Source organism: Mirounga leonina, unplaced genomic scaffold (assembly GCF_011800145.1).
Source record: "Mirounga leonina isolate KUSES-001 unplaced genomic scaffold, KU_Mleo_1.0 Mir_115, whole genome shotgun sequence".
Taxonomy (NCBI): Eukaryota; Metazoa; Chordata; class Mammalia; order Carnivora; family Phocidae; genus Mirounga; species Mirounga leonina.
In genome coordinates, this window is record NW_023270268.1 from 66,538,904 (window position 1) to 66,566,673 (window position 27,770).

General features: G+C 34.6%; 1 protein-coding gene across 1 annotated transcript in view; it reads left to right on the forward strand.

The window, feature by feature from the left end:
• The window catches only part of NAALADL2 (N-acetylated alpha-linked acidic dipeptidase like 2), a gene marked incomplete at its 5' end in the record, with an annotated part of 857,615 nt that overhangs the window by 313,537 nt on the left and 516,308 nt on the right, over positions 1-27,770 (forward strand). Inside the window, 2 exons of the mRNA XM_034988848.1 lie at positions 969-1,242; positions 15,051-15,170. Coding sequence (XP_034844739.1) covers positions 969-1,242; positions 15,051-15,170 — 394 coding nt within the window. The remainder of the gene's footprint in view (positions 1-968; positions 1,243-15,050; positions 15,171-27,770) is intronic.

The window sequence follows — 27,770 nt, forward strand, 5'->3', positions numbered from 1 at the left end:
ATGTGTGTATTCCATATTCCTTTTCCAGATGTGTTTCATTTGGGGGTTATTGAATAAACAGGGTCCTAAATGAATCAAGTATGTGTGAGAAAAATAATGTGATGAACCGAAATAAAAATAGTATCCCACTTAGGTAATATCTGTTTGGCAATATTTTGGATAACAATAAAATTCTTACAAGAAGATACCTTTTTGCCAAAGAGGAAACTGGTCCCTTTGCATCCCAGACCAAAACAAACTTTACTGGATTATTATTTTTAAATTTCACATATCTTATTTTGTTCTGGGTTCTGCACATATTTTTTTTACAGATTTTTTTTGGCTTCTAGGATGTCATAAGCAAAAATAGTATCACTGGATTTTGGAACAGGTATAGGAATAAATATATAGACTACAGCAAGCACACACAAATTTAATTTCTTACTGATTTGATAATCTGTGGTTGGTTTTACTGCGATATACTAATTTTATTGAATATCGCTGTGCTCATAGGATCATGAAATTTGGCATGTAATTTGTATCAAAAGTGTTCTTTCTGTATCATTTTAAAGAGCAATAGCTATATATTAATCACATAACTCTATATGGAATCATATTAACTGCAATACAAAATGTCTCCACCAGCATGACTCCTAGCTTTGGAACGGAGTTTTAAATGGATTGTGTTGATGTCCATAGAAGGATCAGAACTAATAAAAGAACTAATTGGCATTAAGCCCTCTCTTCTCTGCAATCCCCTAGTACTTTATTAGTTCTTAATTTAAGAACTTAATTCATTCTGCTTTGATTTAGTGTAATTTGTCTGTAGGCTCATCACCTCCCACGAACTGTGAGTTTCTTGTATAGTGTCCTGTCCCATTCATCTTTCATATCCCACATCTATTAATAATTGTTCATATATTAAATGGTTAACTCAACAGAATATTTTTTTCCTTTTTCTTAGAGTGTGCTTTTTAAATTTCTTCCAGAAATTTGGTACAACTGTATAAAAGTGAAGATGACACAGAAATTTCAAAGAAGATTAAGACTGACTGGACTTCTTTGGGCCTAGAAGAGGTACAGTTTGTAAATTACTCCGTGCTGCTTCATCTGGCAGGCCCGTCTGCCAGCTCTGTGATTCTGGGTAGCAGCGGCCAATGCTTTCGTCCTAATGGCCAGCCCTGCAGCGAAGAAGCCAGAACACATAGCAGCCAAGATCTGCTCTACTCATATGCAGCCTATTCTGCCAAAGGAACTCTCGAGGTAATATGGCCATTTGTCTCTGTCATTTATAGTGAAATGGAATTAGAAAACAACAGCTTTCATCTAAATTGAACTAACTGGCAAGATGCAACATAAAAAAGTGACCATTAAATGTTCTCAGTGTGGAGGTGCCAGGGAAGGGGAAGGAAGACTTGGATTGCCTGACCTTTTTTCTTGTCATATTTTGAAAGTGAAAACATGTAGAAGAATTTAATTCAAAAGTGTTGAATGTGTGACTGAGTTACTCACATTTTGCTTACGACGAGTTCGTTTTATTTTGGGGGGTTTTGAAGAGGCAAATTTTAATGGATTGATATGGGCAGAAGGAAGAAATGGAGGGAGTTGTGTTTTGAGTTGTGTACACACACAAGAAATGAAGTGGAAAATCGATGTGATTATCCACAGATTTAAGATTTGAAATACAGTGCTTCTGCTTTCTTGATGGAAAACATGGGAGATAAGGAGCCAGGTGTAGACTATTGCTTTACTTTTTCTGCTTAGCTAGTTTTTTTGGCTCGGTGCTGAAGCATGTGCCTTCCAGAGTCACACAGACGAGTTTCAAATCTCAGTTCCCTAATTACCCACTCTTACTTAGCCATCTAGGGCCGAGTTCCCTCATCTCTGTGATGGGGATAAAAATAGTTCCAACTTTATAAGGCTGTTGTGAAAATTAAACTAGCTAATATATGGAAACCTGGGAGAACAGAGCCTAGCCCACAGTAAGGACAAAATACCAGTTAGATATAATATATAATTGGTCCTGTTTCCTTCATATAGGAACATTTTCTGTCTCCATGTAAAAATACCATTTTAATAAACAAATTTAGTTTTTTTTACAAACCTTTAGATTGCCTCATTTAATACAAATGAAATAATTATGTTTCTGATTGTTGTTAATTATTGGCAGAGCTTTTTCAGAATCTATTAACTCTGATTAATACATTAAATATTTAAATCATTTGAAGTTACTTCACAGATACGCTCCTGATTTTTGTTTTTTGTTTGTTTGTTTTTCATTTTGGGGGAGAGGGTGGAGAGAGAGTTCTTTTACTGGTGCTTCAGCATTGTTTGCACTCTGTTACATCATTCTCTGACTTTTAGCAGAAGGACTGCATGTCACCACTACCATAGAAAGCCTTATGATTAATTAAAAGTTAATATAATAGTAAATGTCTACAGTATTTCTAGGGTAGGACTCATGCAATTTGATTTGATTAATATATTCTGTTTATGGTAGGCAATGATGGGAGGGAGCCTGCCAGCACCCTTTTGTTGGTTCACAAGCTCTGGTCTCGAGTCAAGATTCTAAAGTTACCCCACATATTTTCTTCAGATTCCCAAACCTTCTTTAGCCCCCACACATTTCCAGTACCCTCTCTATCCCAGTTGATTCAGCAGAGTAATCTCCTTGCCTTGAAAACAAAACAAAACATGTCCAAAACCCAGAACAACAACAAAACCCCCAGGAGCCTGAGTGGGTCCTTGGAATCACCCCCATCTATTTGCTTTTCAATTTGCTCTGGCAGATTATTTACTATTCCTTTACCTAGGTGATATGAAAAAGCCGTAACATTACAACCTGTGTCCCCGTTTCCTCAGCAGGGCCCTCTGATAATCTGCTGGGCCGTTGGGCTGGTTTTTTGTGTTTCCTCGTAGCCACATCTCTAAGAGTTTTCTACACATTTATCTTATCAGTTAAAAATGCTTAAATTTTCATTGTTTCATATAAAAGAAACCAAGGTCTACTATAGAACCATGGAACTACTTAAATGCCCATGAAGACATAAGTCATTTTGGGACCATTTACCACTTATAAATGCTATAAAAACTACCATTTTTAAGAAAGAAGTATCGAGGGGCGCCTGGGTGGCTCAGTTGGTTAAGCAACTGCCTTCGGCTCAGGTCATGATCCTGGAGTCCCGGGATCGAGTCCTGCATCGGGCTCCCTGCTCGGCAGGGAGTCTGCTTCTCCCTCTGATCCTCCCCCTCTCATGCTCTCTGTCTCCCATTCTCTCTCTCAGATAAATAAATAAATAAATAAATTAATTAATTAATTAAAAAATAAAAATAAAAATAAAAAAAAGAAAGAAGTATCGAGAAAGATTTGAAGAAGCTTTTAAAAGGGAAAAATAAGCTTTGCTGTCAATGTAGAAATATACTCTATGTTTGAAATACAGACCTAAATAAAAGGGAGTAGTGTTAAAGGAATTAAAATGCAATTATGGATAAAACAAACACCTTGTATTTGGAGAACATAATTTGAGAAATTAACCATGCAAATTAGATGAAGACACTAATGATAACTATTTTTAGAATTGTATTTAATAATTCAAATCTATTATACTAAGTACATAATAATTTAAATATTTATATCAATAAATTCATCAATGCTGATTTTTTTAAAACTTAAACGATATTAGCATTATGATTTTCAAAAGCAAAGCAATTTCTAGGTGACTATTTTATATGCATATAGAATATTTGCATATATTTTCTATACATATTTTAGACCGATGTATTATTGAAACTCACATATTCTAATTAATAGATTGTGGGTGATTTTCTGTATCTCTTCAGACCACTCTTAATTAAAATCAAGTTTGAGAGGTTGCTGCTGATGATTCAGGCATACCTACTTTTTGATTTTGAGTACATTGTATTTGCATGAATTTCTATCAGGCTGAGCCATTAACAAGTTCTTAAATTATTCTAGTCTGACTGCCAGCAAAGCTCCCCACTACTTTTGCTTTTGACAAGGTTATTTGTAGAAGAGGAGTGCCCCTTTCCTTTGAAGAGCTGTCATGTCCATTCATCATATGACCACTTTGTATAACTTCCAGTTGTTGCTTTTTGGTAACAGTCTAAACAGCATTTGTGATATCTGAGATCTACTTCGAAAACCTACTTAGTGCCAGCATGATGGATGGTGTACTTTGCAACTTCTTTGTAACTCATTGTGTGCTAGAAAGGTGACATTGTTTACCCCATCATAATGACAGATGGGTCAGTAGAGGGGTCCTAAGGAAAGTTGTCCTGTCAGATGCAAAATACATATTAAAATGGATACATAAATAATTTAATGTGAGTGAGGTTAGCTTCAGGGAATAAACAGTGATTTATATTTTTATTAAAAGATAAATATCAAATATAATACCATCATACTGTTAAAGACATTGGTAGTGAGTGCTGACAATGTCTAGTCAGTTTTATAAATAGAATATATGGCCTTAAGTAATTCCTGTGCAATTACTTCTTTTGTCCTTTGTGAAACCCATGCAGATGCAGAAAAGCAAAGGAAACAATTAATATTTAATATAGGTTGGTGAGATTTGAGTCTATTGTGTTTATATTTTTGAACAGAGAATTTGTTTTTACTTTAATACACTTCATAGATTTGGGAATTTTCTTTCTGTTAAGTATTATTTTGCGTCTGAAAGTAAAAACAAATAATGCAATTTTATGGAGAAACTTATTTTCAGCAACCCATTAGCCATGCATTAAGATAGGTTGTCATCAACACATTTATCACTGCCCCGTGCCTCAGAGAGCCCAGAGTTGCATCCTGCCTTATTAGCTGCACAACGGTGGGTTGCTCATTTTGGTTCTCTAAGTCTCAGTGTTCTTATCTGTATAGGGGAACAATAACAGTACCTCAACTCGTTGTTGTAGGAACAAAATGATGCAAATCATGTAGAGTGCATTGAGTGCACTTAGCACTCTGAAAGTGTTAGCTGTTGTTATTATGTGGTATAAAATAAACACATTTAAATGGGAGAAATTAAAATATGAGAACTATTTATCATGATTTGGAAGTACAAACTTTTTATCATATTGTCTGAGTGTAATCTTCCTGTCTTCTGCTTAATATGACAAATATTAATCATTAGGGAGGAAAATGCCTTGTTAAGTATGAATAAATAAAAATACATATAACATCTGATCCAATTTTTAATTTAAAACTAAAGGCTCAAAGAAACTAGGAGTGAATATTTTATTTTTGAATGCAGAATGACAAATCATGTCCACTTGGGCCTGAAAAGCATTGTTTGTCTTCATCTTGTAAAATATCAAGCCATAGTGTAACACATGAAATCTAAACACTGTGTTGAATTGTATCAAGTAGTCTTAAAGAGAAAAAATATAACCACTGCATGGAATCCTTGGGGAACTTACAATCAGATGTGGATTTTCTCATAGCTAGGAAAACTTTGTCTTTCTCTTTTAATATTCTCAAACAAAAACAAACTTATCGAGTGTTATGGCAAAAGGCAGAGATGTATACATTTGGCTGTGAATGCTTCCTGTTATAGATAAGAAAATGATCAGAAAGCTAAATAAAGGAATAGAATGGAATTGCATTATTTAAACTTTAGTTGTCTGGGTAAGATGAAGCTACTGTCTCACCAACAGAAAAATGTGAGCTTGGTGCAAGCAGTTTTTTAATGTTGAAAATGACTTTGCATTTTATTTGTCTCCCTTCTTTTCTCTTGTGGAATCCATCTTTTGGTCGGCAGTGCACAATTGTGAGATAAATGGCTGTGAGCACATTTGTATATAATATTGTTACCTTTTAAAAATCTGCATAAAATTTCTTGGCCCAATATGACATTTTCCTTCTGGTTTCGTGAGCTTTGTGCACGAACCAACTTAGTTAAGAAAACAGTTCCATAATTGCTGCTTTTTTACTTGAACATAATAACCATGGGGTTAATTTCCACATATTTAAAGTACATATTTTTCCTGTATTTAAAAATTAGACAGAAGCATTTACAAATACAGAAGTGACCTATCACAACATGTTGTCTGGAGTTAAATCGTTTGTCAGAGAGGTTACATCTACCTGGGAAAGAGAACAAAAGCCTATTTTATGAAATAAAAGTTTTGAAACAAAGATAGCTGAATTCAGCTAAGTGGTTAAAGTGCAATGAATTTTCTTTTCCTCTTCATTAAAACAAATATGGCATTTTTAGTGAGAAAGTATTTGACTACAAAGTTCTAATTTGATCAAAGTTATTTCTAAAATTCTGAACCATCATAATTAAGTGTTATCTGACAGAAAATTCTAGGTCCGCATTTTTATTTTTAGTGTTGACATGATTTAAAGCATGCCATTTACCAAGTTAAGTGATAATGTAACATTCTTAACAAATTTAATATATATTTTAATCTCCATAAAGTACTAGTATTTAAATATGTACCTTATGGATAAAATTTACCTCATTTCAGTAGGTGCTGCAAATTCAATTTTTTCAGAACTAGAAAGATCTATGGAAAAGTTGATCCTTAGGTTTATGTACTATTTCAATACACTAATCTGATTGATTTTAAAAGAAGCAGAATTCTGTCACATTACTTTCATGGCCTCTAGGAAGAATTCTCTTGAATGAATTTGCAACTCCTTCAATATCCTTACCTTAATAAGTTGAGTATCATTTATTAAATAAAGTGCCCTGTGATTATTAATTTGTTTTTCCTTATATTTTAATTTGATGGTGAAAGATTAGGTGACTAATCCAGTGTTTAGCTCTCTGGGTCTCGCTAATATAACAAGAAACATTCAGCATTCAGCATTCAGCATACTGGGTGCCTCTTAAGTGCCAGTCACAGGGGACAAAGTGATCAATAAGAAAGCTCCAGACACTGTCTACATGCAGCTGGCCGTCTAATAGGAGAAACTGTCAGTTAGGTAAGCAATTGCAAACTGCATGCTTGAAACTACTGTGAGCAATAGCAAGATATTTAAATATTCTAAACTCATTTCCTCATCTATAAAACGGGCAGAAGTACCTCCCAAATATGAATCTTCTGAAGATAGACTGAACACAATTGATATGCTCTCCTTAGTAAAATGTCTAGGACAGAGGACATAAATGGTTAAATATCGATTCCCCTATATCATGTCATAAACTCGTGACCACTTCAGTCCTTCTCCCAACCCTCCCTTCCTCTCTCTCTCTCAAAAGCCCTATGTTCAATTTCCAACTTTGTAATACCTGGGGGTTTTCTGTGAACTCCTCTTGCCCTCATCTCTCTCTTGCTGTTACCCACCTCTTGCTTTCTTCTCCTTCTCTCCTCTTTCTACTTTGTCAGGACCTAGGCACCAGCTTCAACCCATACCTCTAATGTATACCTGCTTCTGTTTTCAGCCACCTAGGACAGCCCTGAGTAATACATTGCTCTACCACTTAAAAGGCCAGGTACAAGTGCCCCAATGGTGTGCTGGAATGGTTCAAGTCAGCTTGTTCTGACTAGTGGAAGTCAATTCTGTGAGTCTTTCCTAATTCTGATCTGATATTTAAACCACAAAAAATTATAAATCTACACATCAGGGATCGCCCCCCCCCTCCACACCAAGATACATTTTACTAACATACAGCTTCTCTGCACTCAGTAAGCAGCAAGAAACTGGTTTTCCAATTACAGCATGGCCACAATATTCGGGTAGGGTACACAGAGCCAAGAACAATGCTACAGAGACCACTCAAAAGTCAGTAACAGTATTGTAAGGGGCAGAGAACTCCCTTCTGATTTCCATCTGAAAGGGGAAGTTCCTTAGATAAACTTTACCGTTCACTCAGAACTATTGGAAGATCAAGAGGTAAATTCTTTTTCCAAGAATTCCCTCAAATTATCTGTCAGAGGGGCACCTGGGTGGCTCAGTCGTTAAGCATCTGCCTTCAACTCAGGTCATGATCCCAGGGTCCTGGGATCGAGCCCTGCATCGGGCTCCCTGCTTCGTGGGAGGCCTACTTCTCCCTCTCCCACTCCCCCTGCTTGTGTTCCCTCTCTGGCTGTGTCTCTCTGTAAAATAAATAAAATCTTTAAAAAAAATTATCTGTCAGATGTAACCCCTTCTGGGATACTTGGAGCATTTTGCAAAATATCAACTGATCTTCCATCCTCTTTCTCAAGCAACTGAGACTGGTCCACCATCTTCCTGCCTGGACTCTCAACACAGTGACCCTGTGTCCCAGTTGCCCTATACCCTGATGCCAGGAGACATGACTGAGTCATTCCAGGTTACTTATCTCCAAAGTGGTTAGCCAGGGCTGCTGCTGTTATTTTTTACTTCATTTCAAGAATCTTCCTAGTTGACTGCAGGCAAACAGAGTAAATAAGTTAAACATATGGAAAGTGATAAAGTTGCAGAAAATCTCATAACCAGTTATTGCTGATTTTCATGGAAATGTCAATGGAGTAGGATTAACGTCTTCTACATTCATTTATATTCTCCATTCTCATGATGAGAAAGAATAATCTAGATCTAGTTTCTCTATACTACTTTTGTTTCTAGGATTTGTCAACCAATTGGGCCAAATCTTCTTTTCAGTTTCTAAATATTTTTAAGTCTCCTTTTTGGTAAAAGCAGACCAACCAACCAACATACTCTCACCTCTCTCAGCTGCATGTGTACCAGCTAACTCTTGCTCCTGACTGTTGTGTATCACCTAACTACTGTTCTTTCCTTCATTGATAAATTTCCTGAAATTCTAGCCCTATCTAATCTCTACCCCTATAAGAAAATTAATAACTTCCTATTTCAGTGTTCCATAGTCACGTTTTACTCCTTAACGTATAAAATGTCTTTGTTTCATTTGATAGAGCTCTTCATTCATTTGTTCTTAACCTCTGCCTAAAAAGTTTTTTCCCCCTGGTGAGTGCATGGCTTCTCATCAATTGGATGTGATCTCCATAGCAATGCCTGCCCTGACATTCTTATTAAAATAATTCCTTATCACCCTCTATTACATTACCCCTTCCTTATTGTTGTTAGGGCATATCATAACTAAAAGTCTTCTAACTTGTTAGTGTCTTTGTTTATCTTTTTATTGTTGACCTTCTAGCAAGAGAAAGTCACCAGAGCATGAAGGTACCTTTTGTAATTCATTTTCCTCCATACCTTCAGAAACTAGAATATAACCTGACACATACTATTGGAAAATGAAATAATTTCCTCTTTAATACACTCTTCCTTGGACTTCCATAATTATGTTTTCCTCCTAATTCTCTACATATTTTTCATAATCTCTCTTTTAGAAGACATATTTTTAGCTTTCAAAATGACTTTAACAAAAACAGTGAAAAGGAAAGATACTCTGATGGTTATTTTTAAATTATTGGCCAAATAATACAAATATCTAAATATTTTGTAAGGTAATATTTATTAAAATTAGGAAAACTTAAAGTATATTTTCTTCCCAACAAATCTGTTTTTTCTTATTCTAGTATCTTATTCTTTTTTTTTTTTTTTAAGATTTTATTTATTTGACAGAGAGAGACACAGAGAGAGAGGGAACACAAGCAGAGGGAGTGGGAGAGGGAGAAGCAGGCTTCCCGCCGAGCAGGGAGCCCGATGCGGGGCTCGATCCCAGGACCCTGGGATCATGACCTGAGCCGAAGGCAGACGCTTAACAACTGAGCCACCCAGGCGCCCCTCTAGTATCTTATTCTTAACTTATATAATTCTGTCTATTGATTTTGGAGATTATAGACTTGAAACATAGAGATATAAACCCAACAGAATTGTGCTTTGGTTACTTTGGTTAAATTTCTATATTACAATAGTTTTAACTCAGTTTTTCATCCTTTAGATGGATGTGCATTACATATTAGATTATAAAACATTTTGCAAATTTTTAAAATAATTACTATATGTCAAGACAACTAACCACTACTCTGGCTTATCTTTGTTATTTCTGCTATAGAAATGTGGTCATCATGTCAGGAAGCCTTGCATTTAGTGTATCATTGTAGCAAATACTTTTTTCAGTAAGTGTATATATTACAGTAACAAAAAAAAAATGATACAATTGACAAGCACCTCTTTATCTGATTTTTTACACCATGAACAGCAAAATGGATTGTGTGTCTCATGCTTAATGCTGGATTCAGTTGGGATGTACTAGCTTAGCACACTAGCTGATATCCCTTCTGATTGGTTAGGAGTGCATTTTAACTGATTAGTACTTGTGTTCCAGTTGTTAAAGATTTTAAATAGCTAAATATTATTTAAATAATTAATAGTTGTTAAATATTAATAGTTATTTTACCTTAAAATATTAATTATTTTATACAGCTCCCTACTTATGCCAACCCCTAGTTGGTCTTCATTAGCTGGATTACCATCCTGAGAAGGAGTTTGAAAAGATGATGACTGATTAGTGATGTCTGCCACAGGAGTGGGAGGAAACAGTATTGCTTTTCATGCTTTGGTACAGTGTGGTTTCCATGATAATATCTGTGTGATGGAAAGCCATTGAGTGAACTTGAAAAAGAAGTGCTAATAAAATTCTAGCAGTCTCTGAATTTTGAAGTCCTCATAAATATTAACATGTTAATGCCTTCTAGAAAAGAGAGGTAAACATGGGAGGACTTTTTGATTTTTACAAGTTTTTAGTAGACATAAGCACTAATTTGAAGAGGATTCAAAGCTAGATTATATAAGATAGTAGTAAATTTCTGAACTTGTACTTAGGTGACTAGTACTTCTGATGACACTGTATTTTGTCAGTATGAGAACTTCTTGGGCTTACCATTTCTGACTCTGAGTAGAAAATTACTGTTTTAGTCAAAGCAGCAATGCTTTTCAAACATTCTGTACATTCAGAATCTATTAGAGAAGAGCTAAGAGGATCCAGAGTGATTGATTTGGTTGAAAATGTCAAGTCTGAAAAATTTCAAAGCATACATCTTTCATAAGCATGAATAATTTTTGCTACGTCAAGAGAGAAGAGAAACATGGCACTGCCTTGTTCGTCACTGTGGAGCACAGACCACCCATAGGTAGATGGCCCTAGATATTCTTCTCTGACCTAGTTATTTCCATGATTGTCCTATTTATTTTATTTAGCTGACTACAGGAAATAACAATTCTATTCATTTCTCTTAGTTATTCCTTTCTTTTGCTTCTGCTCAGGATATTCTCACCATTTTTGTGTAGAAGCATTAAACAACTGATATAACAGAATAACACTTTTTAATGTTTTGAATTCTCATTATCTGGTTTATGATTCCTTCTACTCACATATTTTGCCACAAAAGATAATTGTATTTCAATATTTAGTGTTTATTTTGAAACCATGCCACTTTTTCTCTTAGCTGCTACCACACTCTCTGCTGTCATTGTAATACTTTAAAATCTTTAATGAAGTATAAAATGTTTGTTTTTTTTGTTACAGTTGTTGTTGCTGTTTTAAGTTCTTTGTTTTTAGTCAAAAATTAAAGAATAGAATTTAAATAAAAATTAATGTGTAGATTGGGGTGCCTGGGTGGCTCAGTCAGTTAGGCGTCTGCCTTTGGCTCAGGTCATGATCTCATGGTCCTGGGATCGAGCCCCGCATCGGGCTCCCTGCTCAGCAGGGAGTCTGCTTCTCCCTCTCCTGCTGCCCCTCCCTCTGGCTCGTGTTCTCTCTCTCTCTCAAATTAATAAAATCTTTATAAAAAATAATGTGTAGACTTTTTTATATCTCTCCCAGGTTAAATTAAAAAATAAATAAAACAAAAGAGAACTAGTTCCATTTTACTTTGCATCTCTCATTTACCCCCTCCTATGTGTCAGGGAAGTCCTCAATGGAAAAGCTGGTGCACACAAGTGAATAATTCAACCAGTACATAGGTTCCTGCTCATTTGATATTTTCCAAGGGGACTAGTCAGATGTAACTTAATCCTTGGTATTTGGACATAAATTAAACATAGTACCTCAGTTGGTTGACTGGATGATTGTCCAGTGTGACAGAATACGTATAATAAGAAAGGTTCATTGTAGAAACAAAAATGTGTGGAAAGAAATGGCTTGACATTTTATCATCATTGTATATTGATTTGTGTCTTAGAAAACTTCAATGTGCTTTCTTGCAGCTGTGATTTTTCAGTTTGCGTAAAGATAAATAGGAAAGACTTTCAGGAAGGACCTGATTCAGAGGCATCTTTTGAAGGCAATAGATACATTTTTATTATCACCTGTCAAACCATGAGAACACTGATTTCTGTAATTATTGATTTTTAATGCAGAAGCCAAAATAAATTGGTATAATGATGCTGTGTTGAGGACAATCTTTGTGAAAAAAGGAAAAAAAAAACCCTCTTCTTACGTGTTAAAATGCTTGAATCTATTGGTGTGCTATTTAAAGAAAGATAATTAAAGAGCTCTTTAATTAAAATTGCCATTATTGAGGCAAGGTATTGCTATTTTCCAATAATGTAAACTGGTGTTTTTGTAACTCTCACATCTTTCTGGTATATACACAAACAAAAAGTCAAATTCTAGCTCACACCGTCTCAAGCCAGCATGATCATCCCCCAGCCTCTCCTAAATGTGAAAAATATGTTCATTAATATAACCAATTGAGTAATATCCTTGTTTTAAGATGATATCAGTGAATCACACATAATTAGTAGGTAGCTTAAAAATTTAAATGAATAATATGAATTCTCTCATTTTTCCACTATGATGATTATTAATATTATGTGATCATTTATTTAATCAGGCTTTTAAAATCATAAATCCATGGTTATTTATATTGTAATGGTATTAGCAAACTCAAAAATTATATTAATAAGACACTGCTTTAAATCCCATTTTAATAGGAACAAAATTATTATCCAAAACCATTCTGATAGAAGAGCTTTTAACAAGGTTTTCTTTTTTCTTTTTTTTTTTTTAGTTTTTGCTGTAGTGTTCCATGATTCGTTGTTTGTATATAACACCCAGTGCTCCATTCAATACATGCTCTCCTTAATACCCACCACCAGGCTAACCCATTCCCCCACCCCCTCCCCTCTAGAACCCTCAGTTTGTTCTCAGAGTCCATAGTCTCTTTTCTTAAGAAATCCATTTGAAAGTACAGCTTAACTTTCCAGAGATATCGTATAAACTGTAATAGTTTCAACTTACGACTGATGAAATAACAGTATATGCTGGACATCTGGGTGAAGAGTGAGAAATGTGCATGATGGGCCTTCACTGAGGAAAATTTTTATATATATATAAAGAGATGAGTCCAGTGAGGTCCTCATGAGAGTCAGAAATGAATCACTGTGGGATTCAAAGTAGAGAAGGTCACATACTTGGGCAACAGGGAAATACAGTTCATCAGAAGGTAACATTTGATTGTTCCATGACAATCATGGAACACTACATCAAAAACTAATGATGTATGGTGATTAACATAACATAATAAAATAAAAAAACAAAACAACAACAACAACAAAAGAAGGTAACATTTGAAAAGGGCTTTATTGTATCAGTAAAGTTTTGACAGATGCAGATGAATGAAATGGTTAAGGAAATATTTCATGCCAGAAATGTTTCCTCTAACAGATTTGCCAGTGTCTTGGTGGTATTCACATGTGCTTCTAAAAACAGAATTCTCTCTTCATATGAGCCTTCTATGGAAGCCCTTTGCATGAAACTGGCCAAAGAAATTAGCTCCAATTGAGAAAGGTGGGAAGTTAGAGGTCTGGATTCTCCACCTTTATTCTTTCACTATTTGCCACCACTAACTCCTTAATGTCTCAATGTGTAGATGCTGTAGTTTTAAACCGCACATTCTGTATTATCATGTTATCATTGGGAAGCATAACAATTGAAGTTTTTTTAAAGACATTTATTTTTGAGGTGGGGGGGGCACAGAAGGAGAGAATCTTCAAGCAGACTCCCCTCTGAGCACAGAGTGTGGCATGGGACTCGATCTCACAAACCTGAGATCATGACCTGACCTGAAAACAAGTCAGACGATTAACCGACTAAGCCACCCAGGCACCCCAACGATTATTATTTTAATAATAGAAATTATGGAAACTAAACCTAAAAGGAATAATCTTGGATCATAGGAATAAGGAATCATCTTGGATCATAGGAATATGTGTTTGATAAAACCCTCAGTATGGTACTTTTCAAGGAGAAGGAAAGGGGCAACGACATAGAGGATTCTCATTAGAATCTCCAGAAAGGCGTAAAATTTTCACATTAATAAAAGGGGACTTTTAAAAATAAGAAATATTTGATGTAGAATATAAGATAACTGTAAGGAGGTAGTGGGAAATGTGACAGAAATTGTAGTCTGGGCTCATGTTCTAAAATCCTTGAATGCCAGACTGGCGCATATAGTTGGTTGTACAGGTTGTATCCTGCATAACCCAAGGGGTTGTCATTCACACTGAATATATGTACCACCTGAACAGCTGTGCATGACGGACTTTACTTAATTTGGATAACAATTGAGAGCCTTTGGATTGTTTGTAAGTCTAAGAATGGTATGATTTTTGTCGAACTGTAAGGACATTAATCTTATATTTTGTGAAATGGTTCAAATTCCAGAAACATAAATATATAATATACCAAATTCGATCATCTGTTAGAGGAATGAATTGAGGGTGTAACTTGTTTAGAAGGGAGAGGGCAAAGGAAAAATGAATCTAAAACTTTTAAAAAAAATTTTTGTTTAAATTCAATTTAGTTAACATATAGTGTATTATTAGTTTCAGGGGTAGAATTTAGTGATTCATCAGTTGCATGTAACACCCAGTGCTCATTACATCAACTGCCCTCCTTAATGCCCATCACCCAGTCGCCCCATGCCCCACCGATCACCCCTTTAGCACCCCTCAGTTTGTGACTCTAAACCATTTTTTTAAGTGACCAGAGGAATTGTTTTATCCTAATAGAAATAGGAAGATCACGTCTGTAGTGATTGGGTCAGGGTAAGAGTAGAAATAGTTCTTTTTTGAATATTTCAAATTATTGTGAATGATTTTGTCATACTAAATGGACAGTTTGCTGTATTTTTCTTTTTCTCTTCTCTTTCAGGCTGAAGTCATTGATGTGGGTTATGGAAATGCAGATGATTTAAAAAGGATTCAAAAAATGAAAAATACAACGAATCAGATTGCACTCCTGAAATTAGGAAAATTGCCATTACTTTATAAGGTTGGTCCGATGCTGTTTGTTGGTGGTAGGGTGATATATATATATATATATATTTTTTTTTTTTTTTGAGTTACATGCCTCTGTGAGTGGAGAGAAAGAGAGAGACCTAGAAGAAGGGAAAAAGAGAGGCACAAAGAGTCAGAGAATGTCACAAGAGATGACTTTACCAAAATAGAACATTTTAAATTAAAATCTTTAAGAGAAAAATTAATGTTATTACTTAAGACAGAAGATACTTTAAGCTGGGTATTGGAGTTTGTTGGACCTTGATAAAATTGGCATACTCTTTATAATAATATCAATGTAGAATGCTAGGAATGAGAACCAGAGTTTCCTCTTACGACATATGACATATGTGAAACTTCTTTTATCAAAACTGACTAATTCCTGTGTGCTTTGTGTTAGACCAGTATCTAGCAGATTTACACTCCTTAGTGATTGATTTTGTCAACTGTATAACTTCACAGTTACCGACTGTACTCAAGAATTTAATTAAAATATAATATGCTAAGTAGAAACAGAATTTTGATTTATTTTATTTAAATAGAAGTTTATTAACACTCATCCACTAGATATATTTACATAATTAAAGCAGCTCAATCTAAGTATCTCATAATGAACCACCATGATAGACAGCTACTACTGCTTATTCTTACTTCATTTTCTTTTTCTATTAAAAAAGAATTGTCAGGGGCATGTGGATGACACAGTCAGTTAAGCATCCGACTCTTGGTTTCCACTCAGGTCCTGATCTCAGGGTTGTGAGCTTGAGCCCCGCATGGAGCTCCCAGCTCAGCATGGAATCTGCTTAAGACTCCCTCTCCCTCTTCCCCTTCTCCCCGCTCTCTCTTGCACACACACACTATCTCTCTCTAAAATAAATAAATAAATCTTAAAAAAAAAAAAAAAAAGAATGGTCACTGGAGTTGTGTCACTGGAACTGTCTGGTTCTTAAGATATATTGGATTTCTCCTCATCCAACACTTTAGATCTTTGCTTCCCAGGCCCAAAAAATTTTCCAGAAATCTGTTTGCACACTCTGTAAGGACACAATTCATTACCTTCCATGGATGCCCTTATACTTAAATCAATCTCTGATAATAGATAATTAGCTAGAATTTTAAGGTAGTCTTAAAAATACATTATATTTGAGATATATGATATATGTGTATCAATGTGATATTAATTTTTAGCAGTGTAATTTGTCAATGTATATTAAATCGCTTAATCACATTTTGATCCAGTAATTCCAGTTCAACCAGTATATTATAAAGAGGGAAAAACAGAGATGATAAACATCATCATCATCAATGATGTGACAAATTCTGGAATGATATGTATGTCCAGTTTAGTATTGAAAATGATGCTATTTGTATGGCTGAATACTATACAATTACAATGTAAAGAAGAATATTGAGGAGCGCCTGGGTGGCTCAGTCGGTTAAGCATCTGCCTTCAGCTCAGATCATGATCCCAGGGTCCTGGGATTGAGTCCTGCGCTGGGATCCCTGCTCAGTGGGGAGTCTGCTTCTCCCTCTGCCTGCCGCTCCCCCTGCTTGTGTGCACACTCTCTCTCTGTCAGATAAAATCTTAAAAAAAAAAAAAGAATATTGAACAGCATGTGAAAATCTTCATAAGTCAAACAAGTTATAAAGTAGACATTTATAATAATTATCATAATAATGATTGTATTATTGTTACTTCTAAAGATAGCATGTTAGTAGTATGGGATAAATACTTTTCAAAGTGTTATTTTAAATGTATTGTCACATTAATATTCACAATAATCATGTTGTTGGGTGGGGACCGTTATTATTTTCAGTTTACAGGAGAGGTAACTAAGGCAGGAAACGAATAAGCGACTGGCTCAAAGACGACCAGACAGTGAAATGAAACAATCAGGATTTATACCCAGACGGTCCCACCTCACATCCTGAGTCTTTAATGTGTAAGTGTATATGTGTAGTTAGAGTAGATTGGTAGATAGATTTGCTAGCTAGCTAGCTAACCAAGATGATAAATTGGAATTTTTAACTGAGGCTCTAATATATCCAAGAATGTGTATTTCAGTATGAACTACCCAACACCAGTATTTCAAAGGAAATAATTAAAAACTTGTTAGAGTGTTGCTGAGCCTCTTACATCTGGTATATAAAAGATTTGGAGGATGGGGCAGGGAGAAGATTTTATGAATATAAATTTTGAAGAAATTTATTTTTTTAAGATTTTATTTATTGAGAGAGAGAGAATGAGAGTGAGCATGAGCAGGGAGAGAGGGAGAAACAGACTCCTTACTGAGCAGGAAGCCCTTCCCAGGGCTCGATCCCAGGACCCTGAGATCATGACCTGAGTTGCAGGTAGACGCTTAACTGACTGAGCCATCCAGGCACACCTGGAGAAATTTATTTTAAGTTCCATTGTAAGCCTAGTGATTAGAGCTTCAATGGAACCATGTGGAGGCCTTAATGTGTGTCCTCTGCAGTATGGGGGACATGATAGACTGGTGCCTGACTCACCCAAGAAACCTGAAAGTAAGAGATGGTTTTTCTCAGCATCTAATAAATGAGCAGAATAGGAGTGTCTGTGTTGGGATTGGCCTATGTCTTCAGAGCTGGGAGCAGAAAAATATATGTGTGTTTATATATTTGTGTAATATCTATATCTCTCTATATTTATAAATAGATACAGTTATATATACATACACACAATATTTGCCGGAGACCTAGAAATGGTATCTATAATTGGCTCTTTAAGAAAATACAAAGTAGCTGCCTGCCTAGTCCTTCTGGTCTAGAGAATGCACTAATGTTTATTGTGACTCTTGGAAAAATAGAATGCAGTAGTAGAGAGGTAACACAAATTCATACTGATCTGAAAACTATCCAAAAAGAAAAACTAATTTATATTAGGTATATTTTCTAGTGAAACAAAAGAGTATAAGTAATTACATGTTTTTGTTAAGCTACTTGATTTTAGGTCTAGTCAAATCTGTAGTTCTTTGGTCTGGGCTAGACTAGTGGGAGTGGATTATTTCTCCTGGCCAAGAAATGGTTTGTCTGCCCACACCCACCAACCCCCTTGTTCTGATGCACCTTCCTTTGACCCAAAAAGGCTCACAGCTCTCCAGTGTTATTTACTCCAGCCTCTAGGGGCCAATTATATAAATTGGGTCAATGGAATTATGGATGATTTCTACTTCTTTATATTTTCCCATTGTTAGTAATATGGGCTAGATATTTTTCTAAGCATTTTTATGTACTATCACATTTGTCTTCATAATAACTATATTATTGAAGTAGGGACCATTATTATATTCAATTTATAGGTAAGTATCATTAGCACATAAGGAAAGAAAGGAAACAGAGTTCACTCCTTCTGCAATAACAGACCGGAGCTGGTGGAGGGCAGGAAGATGAAATTTTAAATCAAGGGTAGAGATTTGATCATGATGTAAGATGACATATTCTAATTATTTAAGACACGTGACTCAAATTGATTAGAGGACTTTAAAAATTACCAATAATCAGAAGAAGTCTTCTTCCAGGTGTTTGGGGATCCTCTCTAGATATGTCCTGAACGGACAATGAGAAACAGAGCAGCATTGTTTCTGGTACTTGAATTCTGCTTGTTCAGTCTTCCAGTGATATATGTTGACTAAAATGTTGTTTGTGGGAGGGACCAATTATGTAAATTGGATTGGTGAGTTTATGGATGATAAAAAATTCAAGTTACATAGTAAAGACATACAAAAACTTTTGTAACAGAATTTATAGGTCAAATACTCAAAATCCTTACCAGTAGATTGAGTTAAAGCAAGTTTCTTATATTTAACTGCTCCAGGGAATATTTATATTATAAAACCATTTGGCCATATCTACGAAGCAATGAATTAGTGGTTTATCTAGAATAGGACACAGTTATTAAAAACCTGGTGTATTTCCCCTCATCATCTTATTTATAGGCCCATGAGTAGATCTAACAAAGAGATCTATGCAGAAAGAGGCTTGCCACAAACAGTATTATCTTCTAGGCGGAGGAGACAAGGAATCCTTTCTTTAACTTTTTAAATTCCACTCTAGCCATCTCTGTGTTCTGTAGATTATCCCAGATATTTTGGTTGAATCATTGATAATACATTTATTAATACACATTCACATAGTGAAAAAAAAGGAAGCATGGACTAGATAAGGTTGTACAGCATGGTAACAGTTGAGTGTGTTTAACGGGTCTATCAAGTATATTCTGGGGCTGACACTAGAAAGCGAGGTAATATAGTGATACAGCTGGGTTGAAAATGGCAGAGAACCAATTGATGTGTATCACAACTGCTAATCATGATTCTCAATAAGCATCTGGACTGGGAACATGCAGCTGAATGTATAAAGAGAAAAGTTCATCTTTTCTTACTTGTGCAGTAGCTACTAAATCAGAGTTCAAAAATAAATTTGGGTGGGATTCTCTGCATCTAAGATAGATCAAAAAGGGAAACTAATTATGATATTATCTCCTAAAATGAGTAGAAAAATAATCTGTGGCCAAGAAGGAGGAGATCTCATTAGTTTTATCATAAATACTGTCTCTGTGTTAATTTAGTCTCCATGAATGGTTTGATGAGAAAATCCCTACAGTGTGTAGCAGAAACCATGAAAGAGGCACATGGCTTTTAGATGTATGTCTTGACATCCATACGTTGTTACTGCAGGGGAGAGCCAACCCAGTTCTCCAGATCTAACTTGTGCTAGTTCCTTAAGCTTAAACCTTAAAGGAAAGGCTTTGGGTTTATTTTAGTTTTGTATTTTAGCAGTTTATTATATGGGAGAGTGCTTTAAGTCTTTAAACTTTAAGACAGAATATTGTATGTCATAATGGATCCACTTAGATTTTTCTGTGACAATCTGAAACTTAGTAAAGCCCATCCTAAGACCGTCACATATTCCCAAATTGCTGAATAGCACTCTAGAATGAAATTTATTTTATAAATGTAATAAAAGCATTTGGCTTTCATTTTAGAGCCATTTTCACAAAAGCAATAATAAAAAAATTACTATACACTTCATGACAACTAGAAATCATATAAATCCTACTGAAATATGGAGGCTGGGCCATCGTCTAGGTCCATACCACACATCAGCCTCATGTCTTACAGGAGTTAAATTTGTACGCAGTGAAATTATAGATGAATGCATATATTTATGCCTTTTTTTGCATGGTGATATTACATATAAAAATCCACAAATGCTATTGTTGTTTTTTTATAAAAGAAGTAACAGACAGCACATTCCTAGCACTCATTGTTAAATGGTAAGATATATCTGTAAGTATTAACTGGTTTTTAAATTTTTCTTATTTACATTTCTATCCTTATAATCAGAATTTTAATGATCCAGGAATCCAAATGATTTTGTAATTTCCTATAAATGAACCATTTTCCTATCTATTCATCCAATAAGATTTATATTTTAATATTAATTGTGTATTGTTTGGCCAGTGTGTAACTTAACCAACCACTACTTAAATACATAAAGCATTCTTACACAGACCTCTTAGAAGAGCTGGAGGGAAATGAGAGGTAGTAAACAACTGTTAGGTGTTTATACTTCCGAATAGAATGTTTCCCACAGATTAGGAAGGAGTAGTATTATTCAAAGCAAGTAAACTTCATACTATTCACTTAATTTATAAAGTAATTAAATTTAAAATGTTGAGGTGGGGATTTAGTGAGGAAATATCTATAGGTATTGGTGATTTCCCAATCAATATTCAACAAATGGACAGTTGGATGATCAATAAAAAATCTTCTAGTTCAGGTAAAATAAATAAATGTTCTGCCTCTGTCTCTGCCATTCCCCCTGCTTGTGCTTTCTCTGACAAATAAGTAAATAAAATCTTAAAAAAAAAAAAGGTATTCAATATTTTTTAGAGATAAAATATTCACAGTATGTTTTATGTGTGTGTGGCGGATGCATGTGCACACTGGTATAATCTTATGTGTGATGTGGCAATGAGGCTGGAAAGATAGGAAAAAAAGAAAATAACTTTTTTTTAGGATTTTATTTATTTATTTGAGAGAGAGAGAGCAAGCGAGAGAGAGAGAGAGAGAAAGAGAGCACAAGCAGCAGGGAGGGGCCGAGAGAGAGGCAGAGGGAGAGGGAGAGGCAGAGGGAGAACCAGACTCCCCATTGAGCAGGGAGCCCGATGCAGGTCTCCATCCCAAAACTCAGGATCATGACCTGAACTGAGGGCAGACGCTTAACCCACTTAACCTACTGAGCCAACCAGGTGCCCTGAAAACCCCCATTTTTATTGAAATTTTTAGTGTATTATAATTTCCCCTGGTATTGATGATCCTAGTGGATCTATTTATGTGGCATTCTATGAATATTTCGGATTAAAAAATATTTAAATCAGCACCATTGTATGGTGCTTTTCGATATGGTTTTGTGTATGGAAGCAAACTTGCTCCTTTTTTCTTAAGACAATTTTTGAAAGTATTTTATGAAAATAAAAAACAAACACTATCTTGATATTTAGAAAGAGTACACTTGTTCACTGATTGATTTAATGAGGTACTTCCAACCCAGTTCTCAGAAGTAATTACAAAAGACCAATGCTCCATATTTTATAATTATAAGACTCCAGAGCTGCTCCGTTGATCAAAGAAAATATGGTCAGGACTGGAACACAAAGTCAGAAAACAATTGTTTAATGTATTTAAAAGCTAAATCTGCTGTTGTTTTTAAAATCAGAATGCTTTCCATTTTCCACTGAGTGACTTTACTTATTTTTCTAAATGACTTAGACCAAATATTACCATATCTACAAACTAAGTAGCTTTTGTTGAAATACAACTTCAATCATAAGTTGTAATGAAAAAACTTTGGACTGTGTCATTATTCTGCCATTTAGTAATCAATCAGACTTTAAGAAAGTGAGTTTAGGATAAGAATAACTAATTGAATGCTTCAGATCATATTCCAAATATTAAAGTATTTTTTGTGACTTAAAACCAAATGAAGGTATGTCTACAAGTCTTCAGTCTATAGTGAATGAATCCCATAATTTGGAAGTCTTGTCTGTATTTTACCTATGTGATAATACAATTTAATTACATTTACTATCTTAATATCATAAAATCAAAACACGTGACATCATGTATCAGAAGAGATGATTTTTTGCATATATGTTGTAATATGGTCAACAGAAATAATCACCATGTATTCACACAAGTTTGGCACCATAAGAAAGGGTGCAAAGTATGTTGTTGCTCCTAACTAAGAGTTATAGTATAAATTAAGAAAAGCAAGAAATCAAGAGAGAGAGAGAGACAGAAGCCAGAGACAGACAAGGATGGAAGGAGGGAAGGAAAAAAAACAACTGATTTTTTCTAGTTCATTCCCTAAAGTCACATGTTTCAGAAATATTTTTATATATTACATATTACTCTAAAATCTGAAAGAATAAGCTTTAGACATATTTTAACTTTTGGCAATTATAGATGTCTATTATGGCAATACATAGCTTTGTGGTAATCCCGAGCTATTTTCAAATATTCCAGTTTTTCCCTCTCCCCCTGTGTATGGTTGACAGTTTTATTTTCCCCTCTGGAGATAGGTGTCCCAGTCCTTCCAATCTGCTGTGTTTGCTCTGTGTTCAACAGGTAACTTGCTTTAAATCATGAAGCGCAATATGGAAGGATGTGAGGCTGGTAGATACAGGCTCAAGTCGTGGCTCTTCTTGATGGTTAAGTGACCTTAGAATATTATCTAACACCTCTGAAGTCTTAGAGGTTTTGTTTGTTTCTCTCTCTCTCTCTCTCTCTCTTAAATTACATTCTCTACAGTGGTGATAAAAATAATATCAACTCTTAAGGTTGTGTGAGCATTAAATTTGAAAATGCAAGCATAACTCTTTTTTTTAGTATTTATTTATTTGAGAGAGACAGAGATAGTGAGAGCATGAGAAGGAAGGAGGGGGAGAAGCAGACTCCCCGCTGAGCAGGGAGCCCCATGCAGGCTCCATCCCAGGATCCTGGGATCATGACCAGAGCTGAGGGCAGATGCTTAACTGAGCCACCCAGGCACCCCAGCAAGCATAACTCTTGATAAATATTATTATTAAGCCCTTAAAAACCGAGAATCTAATGGGAAGGAACATGAATTTAATAACGAGGAAATCGCAGTTCTTTCAAAGTTGTAGAATTGAACTGAAGACAATAATACACTTATTAGATAAATCAATTATAGAAATATTATCTCTCAAGATTGCACTTTTGCACAATTTAACAGTAAGAATTATGTTGATGCCATGTAGCATAATTTGAATCTCAAAGGAAAAAAATTAAACTTGTCTCTTCAAATTTAGATAAGACATATAAATTAATGGATAAATGAATGTTAAAAACAAATATAAATTGATTAAGGATGAATATAAACAATGAGTTAACAAGATAGTGCCTACTTTCACTTTTTACATTCTTCAGTATTTATTTTTATGCACAAACTTTTTTTGAGGTGATGGAGTTGTGTAACATGAAAATAACATTTTGGTAATGAAAACTGTATTATATTTATAGAATAGTAGTATAAACATCTACAAATTTTAAATTTATTGTGAAAGTGGAGGTATCATGTATGGTTCTAAAAACATAATGAATTTGCCTGACTCATAAGGTTATTATAGAAATTAATTGAAATAATATATATAAGTGTTCAACACAATGTCTAAAACATACTAAGCACTGAAAATAAGCCTATTTTTTATTTAATCACACCAAAATGTTTTATCAGTTACTGCATTTTCTATTTGCATTTCATTTCCTTGATGGTCCCTATCCTGTGTAATCAAAATCTAAGATCTTATTCATTACATTGTATAATCCCTGCCTTGTTTGTAAAGCTCAGTACTTCAGTAGAGTGTTTAGACTATTCCAGGAATTATTATGGCATTAAAGATTTTCTTACGTATTTGAATTTAGAATATCCTAAAACTAACTTTAACTTAGAGATTTTTGCATAGTTCCTTTCATTTCTGAAATTTCATACAGGGTGTTACAAAATTGAAAAATTAAAAAGTAAATAAACCCTTGGCTCTATGCTTAACAAAGTTTTAAAAAAGCCATATGATGTCTAATTATTAATTGCTATCTATTTGGCACTGAGCTCTCTCCCTCTCTCTCTGCCTTTTAATAAAAATAAATTATTATCTTGCTGAGGAACACATTGCTAAGGAATCCTAGTCAGCAGCTTGGATTTTACTCATTTGCTGTTGCTATAAAGTATGTGGAGACAGTTAAATTACTTCTGGAAAGAAATTTTAAAAAAATGAATATTTGTTCGGCAAAAAATCCCCAAAACCTCTCCCTAAAATTTATGTAATTAAAATTACAGCCACACAATGTATTGTAGCTGGTTTTGAATTCAATAGACTTCCTGTTTTTATAACAAATTAACCTTTAATAAGTTATAAAACATTAGCCTAGCTATACAAACTTAAAATATTCTCACTTGAACTTTGAAAATAATATACACTTAATAAATTATTATTTTAATAAGTAATTATTAACATATAGGTTTATTGTTCTCATAAATATTCATTAAGTTGCTTTTTAACTGAAAATATATTTTTACTGTGTTTATGCAAAAGCTATTGGGAAGGTTTTATAGCCTAATGTACATTATAGTTAAAAATAAAGCTTTTGTGGTTTTAATAATGTACAGTTTGAAAAAAGCCTATTACAGGTAAATTGAAAGTTACTTTTATTTACTAGATTTGCATTTCCAAATTTTATTCAATTTTTATGTAAGTTTTTGGTATATTTTCTCTTGTATTAAATTTTAGATTATACCTAGGAATCTCATTTAGCATAATAAATTTCTTATAAATTTTCTTAAATTAATAATAAGTACATTATTTGAATATTATAGTCATCCAGCTACTTTTAAAGCTCTTACAACACTAACAGTTCCAATCATTTTGGAATAATTCTGCATTTTAAATTAAGCTTGTATTGGAAAATTAGAAAAATTAGAGTCTCTATGCTCTGAGAATATATGTAGTATACTAACAGACTTCGATTTGGACTAGTAGTCATAATCAAGTAAGAGCTATCAAGCAGATTCTTCAAAAGATCATGTTTATTCTTAAATTTTCAGTTACGGTTTTCTTTTTGTTTTTATCCAAATGTATTAGGTTGTTGTTACCCCTACCTATCAGTAAAGAGCAGGCTTGGTTTTGTTTTTTGTTTTTGTTTTTTTTTTAAAGATTTTATTTATTTATCTGACAGAGAGAGAGACAGTGAGAAAGGGAACACAATCAGGGGGAATGGGAGAGGGAGAAGCAGGCCTCCTGCCAAGCGGGGAGCCCGATGCGGGGCTTGATCCAGGATGCTGGGATCATGACCTGAGCTGAAGGCAGACCCTTAACAACTGAGCCACCCAGGCACCCCAGCAGGCTTGTTTTTTTTAAGTGATAAATAATCCACATCAAACTTTTATAATTCTCACACTAAGAAGTTTTCAAGCAATGTTAGGATACACTCCATCATATATAAAATGAGTCATCAAATGAAATGCGGGAGAAATCCTTACGGTTGTAACTTGCCATACTTACCTGACATTGTTCCAATACCCAAACTAATGATTGTTCTAATACAATTTCTTTGTCTTTAAATAGTGGCATATCTAAAATTGGACAGGAGTACAACTTGGTGGTGGCATTATAGATATTAAAATATCTGTGATCAAATCTAAAATTTCATTTCCATTCTGTTAAGAAAAGGACAATGGTAACACTTTTCTTCACCTTATATTTTGGGTGATATCTATTTTCAGTTTTATAAATTTTACAACCTCAAGGATTCCTTAAGAGAAGAATTGGTAAAAAATAAAATTTGTAATATTTAGTAGATTAAAATAGAATTAGCTTCCCTCCCAAGTTACTATTGTATGACAGATACACAGAATGGTTCTATTTCGTATCCTTCCTTACTGAATTGTCTGTGACTCTGTAGGAAATTATCTCAACCTTTCACACATGTACCTGGATTAAATTTTTGTTTTTAATTTAGAATAGTAAACAAAATGAAGCAAGTCAGCCCACTTTGGCTTCCTGTGTTATTATGTGTGCTGATACATATGTTTCAATATTTGTAGTCATTGTTTCAACATGTTTTGACCTACAACAGCCTATTTTGAAGTAAACCAAAGAGAAGGGGAGCTACAGGATATGAGTCTGATTGGATCAGAAGATTTAATGAGGGGATCATTAAAAAATAATTTCTGAAATTTTCAAAATTGTCTGCAATATTCTGGATTCTTTATTGTCTGTTATTCTTAGACAGCAAAGCTAAATGACAAAGTATTTTATGCTAAACTGGAATCAAAGAGGCCTGGACAAAATAGCAGAGTAACCTGTGCTGGAAATAATGAAGTGAAACACGGCTACAAATGGTATTTTTTACATAATGATTGGTACAACATGTATGAATACTTTCCTTGGGCTTTTACAAAATTCCTAGTATGACTTACTAAATATGTAGATTTTGTTTCTTTTATTTTGCTGAGCTTTATCATTTGTGTGTTTTAATCACAAAACAGGCAGAGACAATCTGTTTTTTAAAATAAGGTCACATAGGGCAACTGGGTGCCTCAGATGGTTAAGCCTTTGCCTTCGGCTCAGGTCATGACTTCCAGGGTCCTGGGATCAAGCCCCATGTCAGGATCCCTGCTCAGCGGGGAGTCTACTTCTCCCTCTCCCTCTGCCTCTCCCTCACTCATGCTCTCTGTCTCTCTCAAATGAATGAATAGAATATTAAAAAAAAAATAAAATAAGGTCACATATAGATCAGGGAACTGATAAGCCAGGAAAGAATTTTGTTGTACAAGTAATTTGAAGTGGTTTAAAATTCTGTTGGGGGGTGCCTGAGTGGTTCAGTTGGTTAAGCGTCTGCCTTCAGCTCAGGTCATGATCCCAGGGCCCTGGGATCGAGCCCCGCATCAGGCTCGCTGCTCAGCAGAGAGCCTGCTTCTCCCTCTGCCTGCCACTCTGACTATCTGTGCTCTCTCTCTATCTCTCTGTCAAATAAATAAATAAAATCTTTAAAAAATAAAAATAAAAAATAAAATTCTGTTGGGTTAGAAAGTACCATGTTAAAGCTCTTTGCCCTAAAACTAGGAAACACATGTATGCAGATAGCATTTTACAAATGGGCAGAATATGAGACCATATTCATGTAATTTGAGAGGTTTTGGGAAGGTCTTTTTAGCCTAAATTATATCAGTTAAAGGCTAGAAATTAAAAGTTACTACTGGATACACTTAATGGGCAATTTGTTAAGATGTCACTATACATAATATAATTTATAAAGATTTTATTGAAAGGTAATTGATATCAGTTTAACACTAATTTCATATTCTTAGCATAGGGAAAAGAGTAGGCAGACTGTATCTGGGGTGAGGGGCCAGGTGTGGAAGAGGTGGCTAAAGACAGATTTGAATTCTTCACTATTTTGACCTCAGGGGTCTTTGTATCAGTTGTTTGTTTGCTATTTGTAATAAATTTCCTACCTCATTTCTCATGGCCAAAGTGTAGAATCTGATCAGT